The sequence below is a fragment of the Blennius ocellaris genome (assembly GCF_963422515.1).
Source record: "Blennius ocellaris genome assembly, chromosome: 8".
NCBI classification, from domain to species: Eukaryota; Metazoa; Chordata; class Actinopteri; order Blenniiformes; family Blenniidae; genus Blennius; species Blennius ocellaris.
In genome coordinates this window covers 14757015-14770427 of record NC_137657.1, presented here as the reverse complement: position 1 = coordinate 14770427, position 13413 = coordinate 14757015, and the positions used below count along the sequence as shown (strand labels likewise).

Here is a 13413-nt window from a genome sequence, read left to right as displayed (position 1 = left end):
AACTTGTGTGTCGTTTCTATCAGTAAAGAGTCACAGTTATGGTTAGTATAATGAGGATGTTTGCCTTAATCCTTGAGTAGAGAGCCACGTCATGAGGTATATAATATAAAAGAGGGGGGCCCCACAAGTAATGGTAGAAGTGTTTGTCTGTGTGTGCCTAAGTTCCAGCAGACAAAACAGCCACTTACAGATTCAATAAAGCATTATGTATTCAAATGTGTGTGTTGATGCATTCTGTTAGACAAGCCAGAGGCAATAAGGTGTGTGTGTGTGTGTGTGTGTGTGTGTGTGTGTGTGTGTGTGTGTGTGTGTGTGTGTGTGTGTGTGTGTGTGTGTGTGTGTGTGTGTGTGTGTGTGTGTGTGTGTGTGTGTGTGTGTGTGTGTGTGTGTGTGTGTGTGTGTGTGTGTGTGTGCGTGCGGGTGTGCAAAGAGATGAATGGCAGTAATTATAATCATCTCTATTATATTCCTCAGAATATGTTAGTCATAAAGACCCTCTTTTACTTCTTTTACTTATTGAGTCTTTCACTTTCTTTTCCCTCTATCTGTCCATCCCCGCCCTCTTTTCCACCCATCTCCATTTCTTTTTTGTTAAGCCCGGGCAATGAATGGCAAATCAGTGGATACTTTTAAGTTTTTGAACAATTCTCTCAAAGGAGGGGTGAATTGAAAACCTCTGCTTCTTGTCGTCTATTCCCTGTGCTCCTCTTCCAACCTGTGTCACTATATTAACGTCCGTCTTTCTCTTCCCTCAGCCCGCTGTCAGGCGGTGCAAGCAGAGAATGTGACAGTCATGGAGGGAGGTACGGCCCACATCTCCTGCCGCCTGCAAAACTACGATGGATCAATCGTGGTCATCCAGAATCCCCGCCGGCAGACTCTCTTTTTCAACGGCACAAGAGGTGTGTATCTCAGTGCACATTTTGTCCCTTCAGGCAAACTTCATCTGTCTGTGTCCATGCATTTGGCCTCTGTGACATTTGAAGCAAGGCTTTTAAACACATTAGCACTGACTCACTAACACTCAGGTTTTACATTTTTCTTGTTGCGAACGTCCTCGCTTTGCCTTTGAAGTGATTCCGCATTAAAAAGTGTGATAACCGCCAAGTTAATTTAGGAGATGGGTTTACTCTCTGCCCTAACAGTGTCACTGCTCTAACTGTTTTAAAAGCAGAGTTTGAATCTCTCTGCATAATCCATTGCTAACCCCAGTGATGAGATCAGAGCTTATTACAGTCCTCATTAGAATCTGGCCTTGGCAATCAGATGTTTTTTTTAAAGGCTGCTCTATTCAAAATTATCATTGTAACCAATATTTTAATGAAGTCAGATTTCAATGAAGGCCTCGGGGTAAGCATAGACTACACATTTTTTTTTTCTGACTAATTAAGGGTAAAAGTTGCCACCTTAGTGGGATTTTCCTGTATAGGGCTGCTGGGAAACCTCCGAGCAAAAGAACAGTGATCAATGCTTATAAACGTTGCCTTTGAAAATCATATGTGGCAGCCTAACTGAAGCTAAAACAGCATTATGTTTTGTGGTGCAGCTATAAATATTTATGTGCTACATAATCATTTTGAGAGCGCTATTTTGAGCTCAAAGCTGTGTTAGGTTTAATACATTTACACTCCAATATCTCTAGATCCTACAACTCAAACCGTGTACTCATAATGTTGTTCATCGTCTGAACAATGGTGGAACCAATGATTCGTCTGCAATTTCATGAAAGGTGCTTCCTTTTCATTAGGTTGCCAGTAAGTGGCATCATGGGAAAGACCAGATGACACATTAGAGAGTGGGAAAGTGACTCGACTAGATACAGTAGCTACCAGTGTATAATTAAACATGTGACTCTTCTTTCACAAGAGCTGCATTTGTAAAAGTGTAAGCTTATAAAACAAGCTCACTTGAGCTCCCCAACAAATCCTTCAGGTATGTTGTAAAATGCATTTACTGACTTTAATAGTAATTTGTCTTACATTTGAACAAGAGGAGCTTTTTTTCTTAAAGCTATAATGAAAATGAGTTGGAAATTTGCAGTAAATATTTACACTGCTTTATCATTACAAGGAAAATGTCTCATGACAACATAATCAAAACTCTTGACCGGTGCCAAAAGACTTGAAAAGCAGTTCAATTAACCAACAAAACATTTCCATTCTGTAAACTGCAAGCACTTTTGAACAAAGGAGCTGAAAACACATTTTTGCACAGGTGCAGGTTTCTGAGCAAACATGCACAGCAACCCCTCCAAATCATATCAAAAACCCAGTCTGCAGCAATCCAGTGTAGAAATCATCACCAACCAGTTGGCAGCGCAGCCAACTGGAAACCCCCAAATCCCTTGACAAAATAAAAACAAAACAAAAAACACCTTTCATCTATGAAGCTTTCCAGTCTGTAAACTCCTCAGCAACGTCTTTAACTAAATACCTGGGATGTCGAGATTGGAGCCTTTCTCTTTCCTCAATGGTCAGAGCTCACTCAGTGTCTTTCATACCTCTTTTGTCTAAAAAAGTTTTGATGACTTATCAGAAAAAGGCATGTTCTGTTGTTGTAAACGAGTGACAGGTGATCGTTTTCCCAGCTTGCTTCACAGAAAAGCATGAAATCAAACGACGAGAGGGGAAGAGAAAGAGAGACAGAGTCTGTTTGCTGAACTAACTCCACTCAAGCTGCTCTGGCTGAAAGCAGTTGAGCTCCAAAGCATCAAATACATCATGATTTTAATCTCAATCTGCTTCTGTTGCTTGGGCCATATTTTTGAACTCTCACTCAGACATCCTGAAAATTAGTCTACCGGTAATTGAACTGAACCAAGTAGAGAACCACACAGCCCTGCTGAAAGAGGAATATGTCAGAACATGACACTGGTTATATTTCAGTCAGAGCTCCAGCTTATTGATTCGAAAGAGTTTCTTGTCTTTTTTTCCCCCCAAGTATTGTTTAATGCTGTTTTATGCTGTGCATTAAACAGCCTTTTCAGCTTACGCAGTGGTTAATAATATGGTAGAATAAGTGTGAGGCGCACACCCCCAGATGTAGAGCTGTGGTTAAGTCTCCTTTTATTGTTGCAGTTTGAATAACTGTAACATTGAAAGCAGATTTTCTGTAGCTGACCTTGTTGTACCTCTATATGATTGATAGAGTTAAAGGACATTTCAACAATAGGTTTACTTCAAGGGCTCATGAAACATGGATTTGAACATTTGTAATACAAAATGAATGGCAGTTTCTAATCAGCTTCATTCATGTACACTATAGAATGTGATAATTACACCTACTGGAGCCGGAAGAAGAGGTTTATAGTGACCTTTATTTGTCAAATATAGAAGGTATATATATTTAAAATTGAGGAACTCTGAGTACTGTGATAGACAAACATAAATGTGGTTTTAGTAGCCTTCATTTCGGTCTATTTCTATAAAGTTGGTACAGAAGGTTCTTTTGCAGTTCCATGACGGGCAGCTGATCCCTCTTCCATTTGCTTGATGTGTAGTTAGTGTACAAGTGGCATGGCTGCCATCACCATTGGTTTGTAAGTGGGCATTATTTGGCAATGTAAAGAGTTTTAAGATGGCTAAAAGCAGCGAAAATGTGTAATATGAAAGTGGAGTCCATTTACTCTTTTATTTTATTAATTTCATCTATATTTTCAAGGTTTTATTTTCTTTCAGAAAGTTCACTAATTAGTTTAGATACCTCTACAAAAATGTGAGCATTAGGATCCCAAAAAAACCTTGAAATGTACAATTCATAGCCAATACAAAGAACAGGGTTAAACTTTGCAGGGTGGTGACAATAAGGGATATATATCTACCTACCGAAGCAAATATTGCATGAAACTACATAAAAAATTATTTTCACTCAAAGTCGTATTCCATTAATCCTTGCATCCCTGTGGTGTGATATTTATGTACAGGAAAAGATTACCCTTGAAAATGTTTTCAACTTTCTAATTATTGAAATGTCAGGCGCTTGTAATTACATTAAATCGACAATCAAAACTCCCCACAGGAACAGTCCTTCACTCAAGTTTTCTGCACAAATTGCCAGGATTAGTGTAAAATCATCAAATAATAATGGTTGCATGGTTTCACTGCTCACATGTACAAACATCATTCAGATGCTTTTGTTCTACACGGTTTTTCCATCCCATCACTTATTAGTCACCTCGATCACGGAGCAGACTTAATTGTGTAGCTGAGGTTGCTGCTGTGGGAAACCTTATTTTCAACTCTAGCCCCAATTCCATCAGATCAGCGCAACCGGTAGGTTCCATTAAGTATTTAAACGGAGCCGCCTCTTCTGCTCACCCCCGGGACGTGGACCTGAAACCTTTGGAGAAGCATGATGAAGCCTAATCAGAACAAGGAGGAGGAAGAGTTGCGAAGAATGAGAGTGAGAATAAGAAATAAGGCTGAAAGAGTGGGAGGAATAAAGAAAAGGTCACAGGGTAAAGGAAGAAACGGCAACAAGAAACACAAGCCAAGGGATGATCCACCAATAGAGAGAGAAACCGTACTGGGAAATCATTCCAAATTTAGGAAAAATATTGAGCTTTGATGACTGCCTATGAATATTTTTTTTCCCTCCTGTAAACCACATATGGAGCTTCAATGGGGACATTGATGGGGCAACCCGTATTGTATCCTTGATTTCACTTTGAATAACCCTTGAATATATTTCTATATCATGTTCACTGTTAAAACAAAACTGGAATAAATGCATGTGATCATTTACAATGGTAGATTTGTGATTCCCTTGTTTTGTACCACCGGAGTTGCTTGGGATTCTGCTGAACAGTGTACTAATTGGACGAAGAGGCAGATGTTGAAGAAAACAATGTAGCCAAGGAGACATGGCCAATGGAATATTAATGTTGGCAGTAGCAAATTAAGAAGCTATATAAATCCTCTTTACAAAGCGAGATAATTCACCTAACCAACAAAAGGAATATGATGGAATAAAAACACAAACTGAACAATTAAAAACTTTATTTCCACTTAGTACCCTTTGTAATATAGACTTCAGTTTTATTACTTTCAGGTGGCCACTCAAATATAACTCTTGTTAATTATCTTGTGAATTATCTGATTCTGCCCATTGTTGAGGGTACTTTTAAGGAGTGCAAATCACAACACTGAACATCCACGTTTGATCCATTAATTGTCTATTTCCCATCTGCCAGCCGGATTACCAGCTACCAAACTGAAGCTGATCGCTGACTATCCAAGTACCTCTGCTGCAGACAATCACTCTGCCTGTTTTGCAAGCAGGAAACTAGTCACGGGTGTGTTTTATGAGATGGTGGGGAAAGATCGCTATAATAGAGTAGAGGAACTCGCCAAATGGACTATTTCTCCTCAGTGGTCCATATCTCTATCTCTCCTCCGATTGCCAAACTCTCCTCAGCATGCAAATGAGATAGGACAATAAAGGTGAACTTGGACTTGAACAGCAGTCTGACATTTAGTTGCCATTTAGTGCAAGGGGGGGGGGGGGGGGGGGGTTACCTATCTGTGGGGAATAGCTCCCTAACAATACTCCCACTGCCATTGGGTAGAGGGGGGAATTCTGTGGTGAGGTGGAGAGATCAGCGGAGTACTTCCATAAAAAGTGGAATAACTCCACCGCCCCAAGCCAGCCTCTCATTCTCCTGTGGATTTCTGTCACTGTCTGTATTATTTTATCCCGAATGCTGCACTATGTACTGACGCCAGTCCGTTAAAAAAAAAAAAAAAAAAAAAAAAATCTATTTCCAACACTTTTATCACGTGCACACACCTCTACAAAGCCTGCATCTATACCATGCCGACTCTCCCGAGGGGGCAGGAGTCACAAGAGCCAAGAGTCCGCTTTTTTGAGCCAAATCCAAAACAAAAAGAAAGAAAAGACGGGCTGAACAAAATAGAGATGGCAAGCGAGGGACGTTTCAAAGTCGGGTCAATACAAAGTGAGTCTCAGAGGTGTTTACGAGAATCTATAGACATTGAGCCACTGTCACCCGCACACTATTATTAGCGTTATTTGTTATTATCAGCATTTTTCTCAACATTGATTCAACCATTTCTTTGGTGGCAAAGAGAAACTTGTTCCATGTTCATTTTTTTTTTTCTTCCTTCGTTTCATTCCCCATTCTTATTTTCTCCATATTGTTTGCAGTGCAAGGGCAGTGATTACAGCTCAGTGGTCTCTGGTTCAGGATTGACTTTACAATTGTGCTATTTATAAAACTGATGTTCATGTTAATTTTCTGTTGTTTTAACTGCATTGTTTTCTTTTTGTACAACAACCGGCTTTTCCCGACTCAAAAGTCAGCCACCTTTCATTCTCATAGTTTTTCAACTGGTATTCATTTTCAGCGCATTTTTCAAGAGGTTGTGGAGTTTCCCCACAGCGAGTCAAACAATAATGATTAAATCTAATATGATGAACTCTAAACAAACACTAATTAAAAGTGAGTTTACCGAGAAATAAAGCAAAGCGGTAACAAAGAGAATGACATAATCTATCCGAGTTTAGTGGAGTAAAATCAGTGCGAGGCAGAATGGACAACAGCCTCCCCTCAAAGCTGGAAAATAAGGGAACCAAGACATCTGCTATGTTTTAGCAATGTACAGCCTCCGGAGCTGCTCCGTCGAGACAGACTTTGCAAACTCTCTCTGAAGTTTTTTTTTTTTTTTTTCCCCAAGTCAAAGAAAGCTTTAGATTTAGCAGCACCATCAATTCCAGAGAGGCAAATCATCCAGGGCGCTGTCACTGTCACAGCTACTACTTTTCCCAAGTTTGCAATTTTTACTCTGCCGAGCTGTCCATGGGAGTGACATCACAAATTAGAGGCTCAAATCTCAGCTCTCGTTCCAGCATGCGGGAGACAGAAATGACTGTTTTCTAATACAGAGTAGCCTATCTTGAGGGCGAGACATAACTGATTCCAAAGCTTAAAATGTCCTCAAATGTCATCCCTCTCAATTAAAGCAGAGCTTTCTTGTCTTGTACTGTTTGATATACTCGCCAATTACTGCCTGCTAAAGGTAAATGTGCAGCTTTTCCAAACACACACCCTCTGAAACTGATTAAAAGAATACTCCAGATGGTAATTGACCATGATACATTGAGGTTCACACACACACACTTGCAGAGCTACAGCAGACTTCAGACCTGTGACTTTATTTGTAGTCTCGCCTGCTAAAAAAAAAAAATAAGGACCAGCAGCTGCAGCAACTGTTACTTTCATGGCCTCAGCAACAATGCCCCTACATAAAAAGGTCTTAACTGCAATTACTTTACATTAGGTGGCACAAGTCTGCCATAGCTTTGTTCCAGACAACTGGCTCAGTGCCTGTGTGGCACATTTGGGTAATGTTGTGGCAACTGACAGCTGTTTTATTCCATCTACGCACATTGTGGGTTAAGTGATCGTAGCAGAAAGGCAGCCAAGCAGGATGTCAATGCAATGTCACATTTCGGCGCAAAACAGAAGATTGCTCTAAATAACTGCGGCACGGTAGGATACGTTTGACTCGGACGAGGAAGGTGGTACAAGTCCCCAACAACCAGCTGCTCTGCATGTGCTACCGCTTTCAGAGTAACGTTTAGCACTTGCCACTGATTGGTATCGGAGAAAATATCAACCTTCCCGAAAGAGAAAACAGCTGACACGAGCATGGTATAGGACAGAACAATACTTTGCAACTAAATAGTACTTCAGTCTATCGAGCTCTGCGAGTGCAGGTACAACCAATTAGTCAATAACTAACAAAAACCCTATTGATGGGGAATGTTCATCTTGCTGGCTCAGTAGGTTTTAAGACTTGGCAATATATTACCGCACTGAAATGCTTGTCATGTGAGAACCTGGGACTCTCTTCACATGTGGTGTATTTCAATTAAACAGTACAAGCACAACCCTCCCTGATCTTGTACGTTCTACATGCTTTTTTTATTTTTTTTAAATTTACATTAGTACTTTTCTTGTTGTAGCATCATTTTCTATAAATGGGGTTGGTGTTTCTTAATTCCGAGTAATAGTCACAACAGCTTGACAGGATCATAATACAGTGTCATTATAATACAGCAGCAAGATAGTTTCTTACTCAAAACGCTTTTCTTTTAAGCCACGTTAAAGTTATTCTCTCAATTACAGGATAACCTAAAAACCTTTGTATTTCACATGTATTCTTTTTTCAATAAAATTAGCATCTAGCTGGATAATAATGTAAGTATACTGCCAACTTTTGATTTCAGCTTTGATTTCATGTTATTTTAGAAGGGGAAGTGGGTGGGTTAGTGAACATGTGCTTCGAACACACATGATGAATTACCACCCAGATAACATTCAGCCGTGTGTTTAAAAGATGCTAGTTTAACATTCAAGAAGAAGGCTCGTTGCTTTTCATTTCCGACGTGTTTGTCTCTGGTTGATAGAAGATTGGATGCAAGTATAAAAGGAAGGAGGAATTGATCAGGAAACGACAATGCATACATTTCTGCATGACATTTTTAAGAAGGAATGACCTTTAGTCAAGATTAACCTTTTTAAAGCTGAACTACCCGAGAAAAAAAATTGGTTAAGTTAGGTTTGGAAGCAATAAATACACACGAAACCATCCATATAGTGCTTATTAAGTCATCCAACTATTGCTTCTTCAATAATAGTTGAGTAATCTTTCATTGTGGAAAACAGGACGTTCAGTATTGAGCCTAAAAACTGTAGGTTGGCATGAGAGTTTAGATTCAAACGCTTGCGTTATTGTGTGGGAGCTGGCCATCTAGCTTTGTTGAGTTGTGTTTGCACTAAACATTTCAGATTGTGAACAAAGTCAAAACTGCAACACAAAGCTGGACACACAGCAATGTTACATTGGCAATGGATTCCATTTCGACAAAAAAATCTTAATCTTTCATCCAAAGTTACCTGCCAGCTTTCAGAGTGACTCCGCAACATGACTCCTCGCTCCACTATTCTGGCTTCAAAGAACCAACCTGTGATTTTATGCAGCGAATCGGCTTCCAGCAACAGAGACGTGACATGCTACTCGTTAGTGTGTGTGTGTGTGTGTGCGTGTGCGCGTGGGTGTGCGTGTGATGCCATGTCACAGAGACGTAACGACATCAAAACCACCTCGGTGACTTTAATTCAGAGGGAATGAAAACACAACAAACAGCTCAGATCAGATCAAACTGTTTTAATGCGAACGAGAATAAATGTGCAGAAATAATATCTTTCTAAATGAGAATTTACTATTTGAAAAAAAAAATTGCAGCACATTGGAAAGTCTTTGATTTGATAGGATCGAACATTTGGCACATTTGGAAATATAAAAGTGACAACAATTTGCACAATAATGATTCGCTCATGGTTTGCTGATCAAAATTGATGAGTCGACTCTCTTTGAAAATGTTCACAACCTCTAAAAATTGTTTCATCATTTGAGCTTTGTACTTGCTTAAAGGGTCCATTCAATTATAATGATCTGTCTGACAAACTAAATTATCTATTAAGTGGATTTTTTTCTGATGTCTGGTAAAATGTTAAACGACCTGCTGTGGGATGATAACTAACTAATGAAGTAGAAATGACAATTAACCGACTACAATCGAGCATCGATACTATCAAAGCAGATACTGGACAATCTGCATATGAATGTATGGATAATTCGATAGACGGATTACCCCTAAAAACACACCACAATTATTCTTTTCAATGTATTTATTACTGCGTTTGTGATGCCAAATCCATAATATGTGTGATTGATTGTGATTTACCTTTGTCCTCAAGCTGGTCATTTAACACTTCGATCCACAAAGATCAGTAAAAATTGTATTTGTTAGCTAATGTTAAGTTGTTTATGTTAGTCTGACAGATGTGTGTATGGATCCTTTTGCATGTGAAGGCTCAGACGCCCGTCAATGTTTTTCACTGAGCATTAACTCATCAGTTTCGATCAACACGCAGTATGTAAATCGTTATTGTGCACATTGTTGACAATTGTGCTCTTTTGCACACTGACCAAATGCTCATCTGGATTAAATCAAAGACATTTTCCAACGTGTTCAGCTACTTGTTTCATGATTTAAACAAATTGTTTTGGGGGGAAAAAAATACAAAATTCTCATGTGGATATTGAGCCAAAGCCAGAAGAAGAACTGCAATATAGCAATTAGCACTTCTCTATTTGCAATATTTTGCATCAGGTTATTTTTATTCCAGTGGTTGCTGACTTGTTCTCTTCTCTCCTTGTTCTCCTCACCTTCTCCTCATGTCACCCTTTACTCTTCTTTCCACACCTTCACTTCCTCTCTCCATTTTTCTCCTCCTCCATTCCAACTCCTGCTGTTTCCCTTTTTCCACACCTCCTTTATTTACCTATCGACTCTTCCCCCTCTTGTCTTCTCCCACCTCCAGCGCTGAAGGATGACCGTTTCCAGATGGTGCTCTTCACGCCGCGCTTGGTGCGCATCACGCTCACCAACGTCAGCGTGTCGGACGAGGGCGGCTACTTCTGCCAGCTGTACACGGACGCCACGCACCACCAGGTGGCGACGCTCTCCGTCCTGGTGCCCCCGGAGACGCCCACGGTGGAGGTCAAGGAGGACGTGGTGGAGGGCGGCGACGTGGAGCTCTCCTGCGTGTCGCCGCGAAGCAAGCCGGCCGCCACCCTGCGCTGGATGCGCAACGGCCGGGAGATTCCAGGTAGCAGGACAAGGGCTGACAGATGGACTGATGGACGGTTTGATGATTATGAGAGATGAATGAGGAACTTAATGAGACAGTATCGAAGAGGTGAAGTGGAATGGTAGGACGATATCACAGATTTAGCGATGAATGAAAGAAAAATGAGCGGCCCGGGTAATTGATGGGTTGACAGGGAGACTGGCAGATGGATCAGTTGATGGCAGCAAGTAGAGATAGATGGATGAATGAATGGGTTGGAGAAAATGGGGTAAAAAGGGACTGCCAAACATCCTTCCTCCCTCTCCTCTTTTGTCCTCATTTATTTCCATCCATTGTCCTTTGCAATATTTATAGGCAACAATTTAGTTGTAATTCATCTAACACACTGGACATTTTTCTCCTTCTGTTCTTTAAATTAGAGGGTTAAACAGCTTCTGGCTTTTTTTGAACTGAAGAGATCGTTCAGCACCTGCCTCTCTTTTATTTCCTCTACTCAGATTTGGAAAATTAAAATAGATACACATCTTTCATGTCTTTTACATCACTTTTGCTATTTCTCTGTTAAAAATTCTCCTTATGTATTTTACTGACAGGCACATGATTGAATGAAAGTCCAACTGCTGCTTACATTCAGGATTTTACATTATAATTCACTGCTGCTCCTTTTTGGCTTTCGTGAAGACTCAATATTTAATACTGGCTCTTCTTACTTCTTTGCTTATGATGAATCTACGAACCATTCACAACCCTGTTACCTTGATCTATCCATCTTCCCAACTTGCCGTCTCCCTCAGCTTCGTTAAGTTAAAGGGGCACTTCGCTCAATAATACATCTGAAATCTACTGTAGCTTTCTGTAGCCTTAGATTTATTTAACTGTCAGAAAGATTTTTGGTTTGTTTTTTTCACTCTGCTATTGCATCAGGATTAGCGTTTACATTTTGAACAAGCAGAAACTATCTCTTGGACAAAGTTACTCTTGTCACCAAAGCTTATGGATTTTTTTTGTTTTGTCTTCACTTTTAGATGAAAAAATACTTTCCAATCGTACAGATTGTTGAGAAATGTGTTGAGATATTATCATTCATTAATTCAATGTCACTTCCTTCAAATATCACAAACAGACCAGTCAAAATAATGTCAGATAATCTGAAGTCAACAGTCTTCAGGGCATGCGACGAGCAATGTTTTGCCCTTTTAAATTTCGTGTCAGCCGACATCTCTTTTACTTTCTATTTTTGTCTGACACTCGCTGTCTCTTTCATCCGCTCTCTTCCTTTTTTTTACCGTCGCGGCGCACCTGTCACCGTCATTCTGTCTCTCCTCCCTCTGTCCTTCCCCTCTACTCCTTCTCCTTCCTTTTATCTAGTCTCCCTTTCTTTTCTTTTTTTTTTTTTTTAACTTCTAAATTTCACATGTGACAAAGATGTGACAGTGCTCAGCGTGGTTATTGGCTCCAAAGGGCTGAAAAAGTCAAAGAGACAGACAGGGCCTGTACTTTAACCTCTCTTGTCTCGTCTTGTTTCCTGTCGCTTTTGTTTTTTTTTTTTTTTTTTGTCTGTCCTTTTCTTGTTTTCTTTGCTCTCATCTCTGCTCTTCTCATCTCCTCATCCCATCTCTCTTTGGGTCCCGGAGTTAAATGAACTGTGACACTAAAGGTTAGAAGCAGATCCCAACAGATACAAGAAGCACTCTTTAATTAAGACGCTATCTTCCCACCGCTGCCATATATCCCTGCTCATCTGCTCCCGCCGCCGTCCTCGCTCACGCTTCGATTAGGTTCCTGCTTTTACTTGCTCGCCGTCAATAATTGAAAACTCAGCGCAATTCAAGTAATGTTGTATTCTGCCTAAACAAGCACAAACTCCCAATACGTGACCATGTCAAGTCCCGTTAGTCTGGCCCTGCTGTTCCTCCTCCCTCCTTCTGCCTCTCCTCCTCCTCTCTTCTTGCATCTTTCTTCCCCTTCACATCTGCCTTGGCACTGTTACCATCCTCTTTCATGTCGTCGCCCCCCCCCACACACACACACACACACATATATATATATATGTATATACACACACACACACACACACACGGAGACATGCACATCTATCATACTCTTGTTGCTGCTTTCACTCTCTGTCCCTCTCTTCTTTTCCTTTCTTCTCTTTTCGCCTTCCCCTTTGACGTCCCCCCCCCCCCCCTCAGTGTCTTGTTCAGTTAAAATCTCAATTGGGATATGCATATCCTCTCCTTTTATCCCTCGCTCTCGTCTATCTCTGTTTCGTTCACTCATGTGCACACACGCGAAAGACTCAGTTGATTTAGTATCTGAAAACAAACTGCACCGCTGCTCATAATTGCCGTGAAATGTAGATGCAAATTGCTCTCACTTCACATTCTCACTCTCTTTTATTCTGTCGTCCACTGTTAATGATTCCCTCCACAGGTAACAGGTGAAACTGAGAAGCTCCTTCATCAGTCACTAACTATTTAAGTTAATTGTGTGAATAGGGAAATAATGTGATAATAATGTGAAAAATAACACAACTTCAATCTTAATATTTCTTTTCTTTTTTTGTATTTCCATCCCTTAAAAACATGCTCTTACCTTTTATGAGAGCTGTGTGCATGTTTAATAATCTATCTCAGCTGTTTTGTTGCTCCTTCTTGTTGTCATTAGTGCATTAATCCATTTCTTTTGGGAAGCAGCGTTATGCCAAGTTCTGCACGACGACCGGAAAGGTC

The 13413-nt window shown here is 40.3% G+C and overlaps 1 protein-coding gene across 5 annotated transcripts in view; it reads left to right on the top strand.

Moving 5' to 3' along the window:
* The window catches only part of cadm4 (cell adhesion molecule 4), a 172316-nt gene that overhangs the window by 133735 nt on the left and 25168 nt on the right, over positions 1 to 13413 (top strand). For all 5 annotated transcript variants that reach the window (XM_080500631.1, XM_080500634.1, XM_080500633.1 and 2 more), the window contains exons 2-3: positions 756 to 902; positions 10412 to 10699. In XM_080500631.1, the coding sequence (XP_080356757.1) occupies positions 756 to 902; positions 10412 to 10699 (435 nt within the window). The remainder of the gene's footprint in view (positions 1 to 755; positions 903 to 10411; positions 10700 to 13413) is intronic.